The 12900-nt window shown below is 43.6% G+C and overlaps 1 protein-coding gene across 2 annotated transcripts in view; it reads right to left on the bottom strand.

The window, feature by feature from the left end:
• Positions 1 to 12098, bottom strand: part of Gsk3b (glycogen synthase kinase 3 beta) — a 142183-nt gene extending 130085 nt beyond the window's left edge. Inside the window, exon 1 of one of the 2 annotated variants that reach the window (XM_034515876.2) lies at positions 10536 to 12098. In XM_034515876.2, coding sequence (XP_034371767.1) covers positions 10536 to 10623 — 88 coding nt within the window. In that variant the 5' untranslated portion in view covers positions 10624 to 12098. The remainder of the gene's footprint in view (positions 1 to 10535) is intronic. The other variant, XM_034515875.2, reaches the window with a different exon arrangement.
• Between the last annotated feature and the right edge of the window lie 802 nt (positions 12099 to 12900).

Here is a 12900-nt window from a genome sequence, read left to right as displayed (position 1 = left end):
GTTGACTAAGGAATTTTTAAGGCTCAGCCTCAGAGGGTGTCAGTGGTTAATAAGGGCATTAATTGTAAAAGAATGGGATCCTGGAACTTGGGATGGGGATGTGGAGGAAGACCCTATTGATGCCAAGAACTGTGAACCTCAGATTCTTAAGGGTTTACCTCACCTGAGGGAGTAGTCTCTCCATCCTCAGCCAGGTGTTCTCCTAACAGCACTGCCTGAAATATTGCCTTTTTTTTGCCTCTGACTAAGTAAATTAATCCTTCGTTGTCTGCTAAACAAGCAGTGACTTTCTCTGAAGGTGATGCCAGGCAAGCCCCTAATACTGATATCCCTCAGGATCTACCAATAGTTGCCTCTACACTTAAAACCAAACTTAGTAAAACAGGCTCCTAGAAGGGAGAAAGAAAGTGCAGTCCATGAGGAAGGGTACTATACTACTAAATACTTTAGTGAGTTTTCTAATTCATTCAGTCAGAAGCCTGGGGAATCTGTGTGGGAATGGGTTTTAAGTGGGATAATGACAGAAAGAACATGAAACTAAATTGTGCTAAGTTTATTGATATGGGCCCACTGAGTAGAGATTCTAGTGTAATACAGACAGAAACTTACACAATTTTAAAAGGTGACTAAAGTTTGCTTGATTTGGCTTAAGTATTTGTCAAAAGAGAGCCTACTGAAAAGCAACTGAGATGCCTGGTATTCCTTTGCTTAGCTGATGAAGGGATTGTTAAGGCTCAGAAAAACTGCAATGCTAGAGCGAGTATGCTGTGTAAAATCTAATCCTCCACAATAAAAAGGTCCATGAGACATGCCTCTCGCTAATCCTCTAAGATGCAGAATGGTGAGAGGGGCACCAGTGCATCTGAAGAGCTTTGCTGCTGTCCTTTTCCTTGTGCCAGACCTTAGGGCTGGCTGGAGATGCTCCTGCTTAGTTGGACAAATTAAATGCAATGGTTTAACTGGGCTCCAACAAACTGGGGCCAGTGGCAGATCTGAATCACCAAAGGCAAAGTGACCCTAGCTATTGCAATGGGTAGAACAAACAAGGCAATGTCAAACGGTCTGACCTGTAAAAGTCAGCACAAGCAAATGAATTTTATGGTGGCATGACTCATTTGGCCCTTTAGTACTGGCTAATCAATAGTGGTGTTTCCAGGCATGAAATAGATAAGATGCCTACTGGATTTCTGTTTGATCTGTTTACTCAAAATATTTTTCAAACAAATTAAAGAAAGGCTACATTGTATCTTAGCTATGGGAATCTTGGCCCATGAACCAATTTCAAGACTTAAGCCAGTCTGTAGACCCAGAACTCCTTGAATGAAGAAGAGTGGCCAGATTCTCCTGAGGAAAGACCTTGATAAAATACTGTGGTACTTTAAGAAAAAAAAAAGGGGGGTGGGCGGGGGGACCCTAGTGGCTCATGTATTTGACTGCTTAGTCACCCGAGAGTGGCATTACTTGAAAAGGATTAGAGGGTGTGACCTCATTTGAGTAGGTGTGGCCTAATAGCTCTCTTCTTCCTCCTGCCTGTGGACCCAGATGTAGAAACTCTCAGCTACTGTCTTCTCTGGCATTGAATCTGCCTGCATGCTCCCATGCTCCAGTCCATGGTGGTAACAGACTAAACCTCTGAAACTATAAGCTAGCCCCAATTAAGTGCTCTCTCATCTATGAGCTGCCGTGGTTGTCTCTTCACAGCAATAGAACACTAACTAAAATAAATATCTAAAAGTTTTACTGTTAGCCTTTCTCCAGTCCCTCCCCCAGAGAGACATATACCTCTTTAGGAGGAGAGTAACTGTACATTTGTGGGTGACCAATCAGACTTTGCAGGATCTGACACTGGTTCTAAATTGAGACTGATACCGAGACCCCAAGAAACATTGCAGCCCTCCAGTTAAAGCAGGGGCTTATGGATCTCGGGTAATTAATATTTTTGGCTAAAGTCCAACTTATATTAGGTTTAGTGGGTCTCTGAATTCATCCTATGGTTATTTCCCTAGTCCCAGAATGTATAATTGGTATATATACACACTTAGAAGTTGGCAGAATTCTCAGTTATCAACTGATCATAAAATACTAATAATAAACGTCCAAAAACCTGGGTCTCATGCAGAAGAGGTGAAGATATTTGCCAAAACCACGTCCCTTTCCTATTTCCCTTTGGAACAAATACAGAAAAATCACTGACAGAAGTATAGTGGCACACACCCAACCCCTACTCAGGAAGCTGACACAGGAGAATAGCAAATTTAAGGCCAGCCCATGCTACACAGTGAGATTCTGCCTCAAAAATAAATAGATGAATTAAATAAATACATATCAACTACGACTATTTCCGATACATATACCAAATCATAACTTTGAGCACTACTGGCTGATGTCACAAGATAATATTAGATAACTCTGCAGCGATACACAAACACATGATCCAAGTAACAGGAGAATTAAGTCAGCGCTCAAAAGATCCTGGAGACCGACCAGCTCAGGTACCAGCAGTCAAATTAGGGCTCTATAAAAAAGGATGCTGTGGGAAAAGAAAAAGAATTTAGCAAATAGAAATACAAAAGAGCCTGAAAAACTGATACATCTGTGGAGGAAAATTAAGCCTGTATCACTACAAACAGTACAAGAGAAAGAAATGGTAACAATAAAGATATTTAAAACAAAATAACAAAAAGAAACTTGGCTGTGAATTTAGAAAAGGCTTCATAGTTCTTTAAAATGATCAGCAAGTTACCATATGATCCAGCAGTTCCATTTCTAGGTACATACTCAGAAGACTTAAAATATATCCACATCAAAACTTGCTCAGGAATGTCCGAGGCAGTTATTAGTCGTGTGGCCAAAACCCAGAAAACCCAAACGCTAACTGACTGGTGCACATGATACTTCTATTTAATGAAATTGTTACTCAGCAACAAAAAGGAAAGAGGCCTTGTTATTGTACATGCTTTAGCATGGAAGACTCTAAGATGTGTCAAGGAAAAGAAGCTAGTCATAAAGGAAAGGCAGTGACAAATGTCACCACATCACTCTGCAATTTCAGCCCACCAGACACTGGGGAAGCAAGGGCACGAAGATCCCAAGTTCCAAGACACCCTGGATTTCAGAGTACAACCCTGTCACAAAAGGCCAGGACAGGCATACTGGTGCATGCCTTAACCCACTCAAGAGGATAGAGACAGGTAGCTCTCGACCTCAACCTAGTTTACACAAGTTCCAGGCCAGCAAGGAATAGACAAAACCTGGTTCAAAAACCAAAACAAAGAAGAGAAGGGGAGAAAAGATGATATTATAGATCCATGTATATAAAATCTAGACTACAGATACACAGATTAATGCTTGCCTATAGCTAGGCAATAGATGATAAAGAGAGACCAGCAATGGACCCAAGGTTTCTTTGTGTGTGTGGAGGAGTGTTGAGAAAAATATCCTAAAACTAAGTCATGGTGATAGCTACACAACTCTATGAAGCTTTTTTTTTTGTGGAGCTCCTACAATTTCTCAATCAAAACAAAGAGTTCAAGCCAGGCAGCAGTGGCACACGCCTTTAAGCCCAGCACTTGGGAGGCAGAGACAGGCGGATTTCTGAGTTCAAGGCCAGCCTGGTCTACAGAGTGAGTTCCAGGACAGCCAGGGCCACACAGAGAAACCCTGTCTCGAAAAACAAAAACAACAAAAAGCCCAAAGAGTTCTTTAGCACAATTAAAATACCCACCTTTTCAATTCTCACAGCATTGACAGGGTTTCATACAATTACTCTCTACATAGCTATTCATAACATTTTAAAAACAGAACAAAAAAAAAATAAAAAAATAAAACAGCCACTTAAATGAGGACCAGCAAAATGAATCAGCATATAAAAAACTGAAAAAGCAGACTAGAAAGTGTTAAATAATAACTCTTTTAAAAAGCTTTGAGATACTTACAAACCAGGACACAAAGCTATGAATCTGTCAGCCTGATGCCAGGTCTAAAAGCAGCATATCCAATTCTTCAGTTTATTAATTGTCCACAGTTTTTAATCCGATTTTTTTTTTTTTTGGCTTACTTTGTCAATCACTAACCAATTCTTAGAGGGTAAGATTCCAAAGAATCTACGTCATATTGATTAACTTCTATTCTTGGGGGGCAGTGGGGGGAGGGGGGACCAGAAGGGAGGAGGCTCCAATTATAGACACTAACAAATGCATGATATATAGCTGAATAATTGGTTGAAAACACAATAGCATCCAATGCTGTAAGAAGGGGTAAGAATCTTTTTATGAACAACTGAGAGAGACATCAGGCATGTGTGGCACATGACTTTAATTCCAACACTAGGGAGGCAGAGGCTGGTAGATCTGAGTTCAGGGACAGCCTGGTCTACGGAGTGAGTTCCAGGACAGCAAGAGCTATACAGAAAAACCCTGAAGATAAAGGGAAGTGAGTGGGGGAGAGAGGGTGAGCAAGAGCTCTTATTAATGACTAATTTGGAGAAGTACTTCCTAATATTATATGGGGATAGAAATATATAGCAGAAGCAGATGTATTCACAGACTGCCAATACTCTCCTAAAGAAACCAGTGCTGACTTAACATTAAACAATAACAAAAGAAATCACATATTATTTTCCCTTTTGTGCTGGTGTAAATCATATTTTTTTTTCAAGGAACTATAAGTACATACTGTATTTACTAATAGGAATACCTGAAACTAATTTCAAAACCACTATGATGAAAAGTCACAGAGTCGTTGCTAAATTATCCTTTAAAGGGCTTGGACATCCTTGGACATCCTTTGAGAGTTGTTAGACATGGTAGTGAGCTTGAATTCCCAGCTCCTGATCCTGGGATTGAACTGAGGCCATCACTGAGAGCCTTTACCTGCTGAACCATGCCAACTGCCCTTGTCTGTAAATTTAACTGTAAGGTCATTTCAAGAAAAATGTGTCTCTAATCAATTGTCACTTGCTTCTCTATGCACAGAAACTTTTACAACCACATACTTTTCCACATCATATTCAAAAGTTTCAAAGGCAAATTTTGTGATAATCAAAAACATTTATATAACCAAAGTTAGATACCAAGATTGCAACGCTGAGATTCATGAACCATGAAACTCTTTTTCTTCTTTAAATTACACATGGTTTTCCTTTTTACCACCACTGGAACACCCCCTAAAGATCAGACAGAAAACGATACTAACTGTTCCAACAATTTCATTTTCTCAGAGTGACTATGTTCTCCATGGAGCAGTGCCTGAGGAATCAGGTTGGTCCTGTCTTAGGCGCAGCCTTACTGCTGCCCCGCCCATGCACCTCCGCTCCCCACTCACACCGTGGGGCACTAGTTTCTTCACACCCTGCCTGTCCTCATCCCTGTCGCTCAAGCTCCTAAACCTTATTTTTGAAACACTAAAAAAGAAAGACAGCTCAGTTGCTAAAAAGCTGCTAAAAGCCCTTGCCACCAAACCTGATGATCTGAGTTCAAACTTCAGCACCCACGTAATGGAAGGAGAGCTGACTCCTGCAACCTCCACATGCACATACAGACACTAAATTAACACATGTAAAAATTTTAATGGAAAGTATAGAATAAAACAGAAACAGAAAAAAAAGAAAAGAAACTGTGGCACTAGGGTCAGCATGTTTCTTAGCCTTCTCTATGCACAAAGCTCATACAAAGTTTTCTGGGCCTGGAGAGATAGCTCAGTGGTGAAGAGCACTGACTGCTCTTCCAGAGGTCCTGAGTTCAATTCTAGCACCTACATGGTGGCTCACAACCATCTGTAATGGGATCTGATGCCCTCTTCTGGTGTGTGTGAAGACAGAGCACACATATATATTGAATAAAATATTTTTTAAAAAGTTTCCCCATCAAATAGTATACTGCTGGTACTTAATAACTTGGGCTTTCCCAGACTTGTCTGCCCCAAAACAAAACCTGACGCCTGCAATTCAAGTGTAGTATAAGAGACTGATGAAACTGGATGCAAGTGCCATCTGAAGGGGTGGGAACATGAGAAGACACCTCATTTTCTAAATGCAGTTCCCAGTCAGCCATAATAAACTGCTCAACCTCTAGGCCCCACTAAAGTTTTGGAATAGTGCTTGTCACCTGATAATTAGCATCCACAGGTGTATGCAGCAAAAGTCCCTGCAAAGCTGACCTAAGTATCTTAAGCCTTTAACGACTGTGAGTCAGTCTAGTTGGTAGGAGTGAAAAGCAAGGTCCTGGTTTTCAATCTCACACATGAACAGTTTTGGTTTTTTTTTCTCTATTAAATAGAAAAAAAAATCATGAAATTAGCTAGTGAGATGGGTGTGGTGGGGGCACACTTCAATCCTAGCACTTGGGAGGCAGAGGAAGGCAGATCTCTGTTTCTCCAAAGCTAGTTCCAGGACAACCAGGGCTATACAGGGAAACTCTTAAAAAAAAAAAAAAAAGAAAAGAAAAAGAAAGAAAGAAAGAAAGAAAGAAAGAAAGAAAGAAAGAAAAGAAAAGAAAGGAAAGGAAATTAGCTAGTTCCTAATAACCTATTTCTTACATAGCACAAGGAAATGAACTTCCTTGGAAACTAAGGCACCTCCAGGTTAATAATTCATCTTTGATTATAAGGCAGTGTAATTTAAAACTGCAGAATACTATGCAATTATAAATTGGTCTATTTTTGGTAATGATTTTTTTGTTTTGAGATAGGGTCTCTCTATGCAGTCCTGGCTGGCCTGAAACTAACTCACTTGCTATGCAGACCTGGCCTTGAACTCAGTGACTATCCTGCCTCCTCAGTGCTGGGATTAAAGGCCATACCACACAGCTGCTAATAAAAATTTTAATCAAGGCCGGGTGGTGGTGGCCCACACCTTTAATCCCAGCACTTGGGAGGCAGAGGCAGGCGGATTTCTGAGTTCAAGGCCAGCCTGGTCTACAGAGTGAGTTCCAGGACAGCCAGGACTACACAGAGAAACCCTGTCCCGAAAAACCAAAAAAAAAAAAAAAAAAAAGCATTTGATAAAATGTTAACCAAAATCACCACCTACTCTCTCTATTTTGAGTAAAAGATGTTATTCTACAGTAGGATCTGTATATATGTTGATATTCATTTAATCTTAATAAAATCTTCATAAATCTGGGTGTGAATAAAATTTGATTGAATTACTACAAGAAAAAGGTATTTGAGGGGCTGGCGAGATAGATGGCTCAGTGGTTAAGAGCACTGATTGCTCTTTCAGAGAACAGAGTTCAGTTCCCAGCATCCATACAGCAGTTCACAGCTGTCTGTAACTGCAAGATCCAGCACCCTCACATAGACATATATACAAGTAGCACACTAGTGCACATAAGATAAAAATAAATTAAAATAAAAAGTATTTGAAATATACTTATTTTATGTTGGGATAAATGCCTCAACCAAAAAAAAAATGTTACAATCAATTTTTAATTAAATATTAAAAGTGTCATTATTTTACAGGTAAATTTTACCTAAGGATCATTACTTGTAAAAAATACATTTAAGAATGACCCAAAGATTAAGACTATACAAAACACCAAGTAGTGGTGGAAGGCACCTCTAATCCCAGCATTTGGGAGGTAAAGGCAAGCAGATTTGTTAGTTCAAAGCCAGCCAGGTCTACATAGCAAGTGAGTACCAAATCAACCAGAGATACACACAGAGAAACCCTGTCTCAAACAAAACAAAATACGTATTTAAGTATTGCAGTCAAATACAACCTGACACTTCTAAGTGAGAATTAGAAATTAAAAGACTAGAAAGTTAAGCTTCTGCCAGTAACTAACTGCTGCTTGCTGAACCTCAAGGAAACTTACTGTATGCCATTTTTAAAACCTGAACTCATCCATCCTCTCATCTCAGCATTTTCTCAATTTCCCATTACAATGAACAATGTAACTCGGCGGTCAAGTCTTCCAGACCAATAACCTCAGACTTTATTTTTAACTCCTGACTCCACAAATATTCTCCTTCGGTCCAATCCAAAGCCCTGGCAGCTTTTCCCTCACAAGTCCTCAAAGCTCTTCCATCATCCCATGTTCACATTTACATTGTGATCTACAACATACTGTCTCCCAAAAGGCTTCTAATGTCTCTATACCCAGCTATCCAAATGCCCTCAGAATGTCTTGTTCAGCAATCCACGGTTAGTGCAGATAGCTCTTAGATCCCCACCCAAATTTTTACAGGCCTCTTCTGCTCCTGATTAACTGACTTTCCTCAAAGTCTCCACTCCCATGCCCTTGTTCTATTCAGGCCCTGGGAATTAAGATATACCAGCTTGCCCTCTGCCTCCCATACAGAACAGACTGTAGCTAGTCTTCCACCAGTGCACTGCATGCTTCTCCACTGGCTTGTGGACTTAGCTAGCACCTGTTTTAAGAAGCACCTCTGTAGAAACCTTCCTGCCTTTTCGCACCACCCCTTTTTCCTTTGTCCCTCTGAACAAATGGTTCATTTGGCATTTTATAATATTGCAGTTATCATGCTATTGTCTTCACCTTTTTCTGAAGGTATGCCTTTACATCAGAGGTTCTGGGAACACTATATATAATGTCATATGTGCCTTTTAGACCAGCACCTAACAAATGCCTCTTTCATCTACATGTCCTTAATGTCAAGGTTATTTTTTTAAATCATAATAATTAGCATTAAACTCAAATCTTTTTAATGTTGACTGATATGGTAATATAAAATTAAAACTCTTTAAACTATATTCCTCTTGGATTTCCTCCATCCTAAAGAACCTCTATCAAGAATAAGTTGTTTTCAAAGAAAATCCTAGAAACAATATGAAAAGTTCCCAATTTTGGTATTTTATTATAGCATTACAGATCTCTGAAATAAACCTAATAAATGAATGGTCTAAAATTGAGCAGTTTTTTTTTTTTTTTAAACTAGCTAAGGCACACAACACACAAATACTGAAGCACCATGGAAGGCTCTTCAGCAGTTACCATGAAGTCTACTTCAATAGGACTGAAAATTACCCTAGCATTTTTTTAAATTCCTTTCAAATGACTCCATAAAGTGCTTAGAAAGCATGACCCTTCCCTGAAAGATGCAAAATCAGCTTCCCTCTTAACATACTCTGCGTTCTAAATTAGCTAGTCACTGAAGGAAAAGAAAAAAAAAGTTAACTTGCAAATCTCTCTCCCACTCAGCTATCACTTTGGATATAAGTTTGGACTTCTGTTTCAGATAAGCTCCAAAAGCCTACAGAACTGAAATCCTGCATGCAGCAGAAAGGAGTCCTTCCAACTGCTTAACCAATTGCACAAAAAAGCACATGCATTTTGACTTTTTAAAAATCTTAGTTAGTCCGTTACATCAGCTCATCTCAGCAACAAAACAGTTTTATCTATGTCCTCCCTCTTCTTTCTCATGGAATAAGGAAAAGAACATAAGATATTTTGGCCAGAATCTGCAACTATGTTCTAATAAGCTGTCATGAAATACCACGTAAACATCTCCACAAATAGATACATTTGAACACTAGATACTCAGTATACCAAACACTTCAAGAACACAGACTTTTTTTTTTTTCAGCACAGATTTCCTGGCAAAAGACTGACAGATACTGATACATTTTAAATAATCCTAAAAGGGTATCCACTTGTACTCTTAAAAACAAAACAAAAACAAACAAACAAACAAACAAAAACAAGTAATGAGTGCAATGCCACCTCAAAATTAAACCTAAATGAGGAGTCAGTGACAACCCTTAACTTAGTATTTGGCAAAATGACAATACAACCTCAATCAAAAGTTGGATCTCCTTCCAAGTTACCTTTTGATTAAACAAATTATATGGTGGCAGATTGGTAATGTCAAAACAGGAAGGTTAAGAGATAACACATTAAGCCACTTGAAAACAATGCACTTAGAGATGCAACTGCTGCGGGATATTTATCAGCTTCCACCAGCCCCTAGAAGAGTGAGGGATGGATGCTAGCTTGCCTCCAACGGGAATGTGGGTTACCAAGCAAGTTCATCCCCAGATTCAAAAATACTTTGTGTAGTCACACGGGCAAATGGGAATTAGGAGCCTGGGACATTTAATATCTCTATTTAGAATACAGAACCATGATAATCTGAGCTAACTAAAATAAACTCCCTCATTCCAGAAGACACGGCCTCGGCAAACTACATCATGGTTTATTAATCAAGCGTTGTCCTCTTCTTTATTCAAAGGGATGGGCAAGCGAACCCTTCCATCGTTTAACCCGGAGGCACTGGAGCACTTGAAAAGACTGACTACCAGCAGCATGGAGAATGTAAGAAAAGAAGTTTCAAATCCAATCAGTCAAATAAAACTAACATTCTCTCAATTCAAGGTTAATGAGGCTGGGGGAGGGGGTACGGGTATGGGAGGAGAAAAAGGAGCTGCTGCCTCATCTCGACTCAAGACAGGTTTTGCCCTCTTCCACTACCACTGACTGTTCTATCAGGTCTGTTAGTTTAAGATCCTGGTATTTCGAGGTTTCTTATCTTAATGGTGAGGTGGAGAAAGGGTGTAAAATAAAATCGATACTCACTGCTAACTTTCATGCTACCAAAAGCTGAAGGCTGCTGCACTGGCTTGCAGCTCTCCGCAAAGGAGGTGGTTCTCGGTCGCCCCGACATGATGGCTCTTCTTGAATCACCTTTTCCTTCCTTAATCCTTTTCTTCCTTTTGTTTTATGTTAGGATGCTAGGTTAATGATAAATGCAGCATTAAGTTCTCCCGCAAGAAAGAGAAAGACAGACTTCGTTCTCTTGGCTTTTCACTCCTTTTGTATAGCTATTTAAGAAGAAGAAAAAAAAAGGAGCTATGTATTTCTTCAAGACAGATCGGTACGGATATTTAACACATAGATGATTTACAGCTGGGGGGGGGATACAATTCTTTCACCTCCCTTTCCTGGGAGAGGAGAAAAAGGGCGGAGTGGAATCCTTAAAAATATATATATATATATCACGTGAACGAGGGCAAATACTTGATTGAAAATAAGTACTCTGAGTATTATATTTTCCTCGGGGATTTTTTTCCGAGTCAATGAAGAAGGGAAGCGGCGGAAGGATCACGAGCCTCACGCTAGAAGAGAAGGGGGATGGGAAGGAGGGAGGAGATGGCTCGGAGATGCGACGGCAAAACGCTGCGGCTCCGGCAGCAGCGGGATCCGGCGGTCTGGCGGCGGCGGCCGGGTGAACCGGAGGGCAGCGCAGTCGCGAGTCAGCGGCGGGCGGTGGCGGTGGCTCCTCTCCTCATTGCGCCAGGAGCAGCTGCAGGCGGTGGCTGGATCCAGCGGCCATGGCGGCAGCGGCGGCGGAGGCAGCTCCCTTCAGACCCCAGGCAGCGGCTCCCTGACTGCTCCCCATACGCCGGGGACATGGGAACCAGGCAACCGCTTCCGTCCCTCGGGGTCCCCTCCCCCGTCCGCGGCCCCGGCACGGCCGGCCTCCGCCCCTCGCCTCTGCTCAGCGGCTGCTCGGGAAGTGTTCGCGCTGTGCCCCGAGCCCGAAGCCCTGTCAGCGGCTGCAGGGCCGGCTCCTCCTCGCTGCCTTCCTTCCTTTGTCACTCGGCCCAGGCGGCGGCGACGGCGGCGACACAAGCCCGCATTCGGCCGGGTCGGGGGCTGCTCTGTGCGAGGCGCGCCGTCTGCGCAGCCGCCTAGCCCTTCCCCACTCCCCCTCCCCCTTCCTACTCGTCCTCCGCCTCCTTCCTCCCCCACCCAGCCTTACACCGCCCAGCGCCCCGCCGCCCGCGTAACAGGCGTCTGGGAATCGCTCGCCGAGCCCGCGCCCGCCAGCTTCGGCTATGGAGCCGGAACCAATCAAAGACGTCGCTTGCTTGCAGCTTCTGCCGGAAAAAGCCGAGCGGCCTGAATAACCAATGAGGAGACGCCGCTGGGAGACCACGCCCCAGCAACGAGGAATGCCGAAGGTAGCCGAACCGAAGGAACGAGGGTTCGCCTTGTTCTGTGGCTGGCTGGAGAGAAGATTCGACAATAGCGACAGTGGCCAATCGGAGCTGTTGGCCTGCAGGGAAAAGCCTGAAGAGTTAAGGACAGCGAAACTCCCGAGTTGCGGGAGGAACTGCACGGCTGGGCGCCGCGCCCGCTTCCTCATTGGCTGGAAAACTCCGCTGGGCGTGTACCTTTCTCAGTGATTGGTGAAGGGAAGGGGGCTTCCGAGGACATCTGGCCAGTCAGATCCTTCCCTCCCTCTTTGAGGCGGGGAGAAGAAGAAAGCGGAGGGAGGGCATCTATAAAGTGCCATCTCATTGGTCTGCAGCGTCGGAGCTGTAGCGCGGGGGAGGGGAGCCGCAAAACGGAGAAGGAGGGTGCAGGAGCCCCGGGCGGCGGCCAATGGGCGCTCACTGCTGTGCAATCGCAAGACCTAGCTGCAGTGGGATTGGCCTGGGGTGGTCCCAGAGCGGGCGGACAGGCTGAGCGGTCGGCCTGCATCTGCTCCCCGACCCGATGCTCGTGCAAGCTGTGCAGCCAGTCCGAAAATGCTGCGGTCGTAGGGCCAGGCTCCGAGCGCTCTAGTGGGGCGAGAGACCGTCCCCATTCCCGGGAGCTCTGCCGGGCGCGGCGTACAGAGTGCGCCCAAGGCTCCCCACCGCGCGTGCTGAGCATATGAGAATGTCTTTCAGACATAGGGCGCCATGGCTGGGGCCGAACCTTCTAGCGATCAAATGGAAACAAAGCTTCCAGAGAGGGAGCGCCTCTGGGCAGCCGCGCCCGCCCATCGCGGGGGGCCGCTGATATCGTGGGGGTGGGGGGAGCCCTTTGCGGCAGGCGCGCACTGCCAGGCCGGGCCGTCTGGAAACGCCCCCGAGAGATGAGCTCATGCTAGATGAGCGCGTTCCTTGGGCGCGACTGTCCAGCGCAAAAGCAGCCCCGAGAACAGGTGAGG

Source organism: Arvicanthis niloticus, chromosome 12 (genome assembly GCF_011762505.2).
Source record: "Arvicanthis niloticus isolate mArvNil1 chromosome 12, mArvNil1.pat.X, whole genome shotgun sequence".
NCBI classification, from domain to species: Eukaryota; Metazoa; Chordata; class Mammalia; order Rodentia; family Muridae; genus Arvicanthis; species Arvicanthis niloticus.
This window is presented reverse-complemented; position numbering and strand designations above follow the sequence as displayed.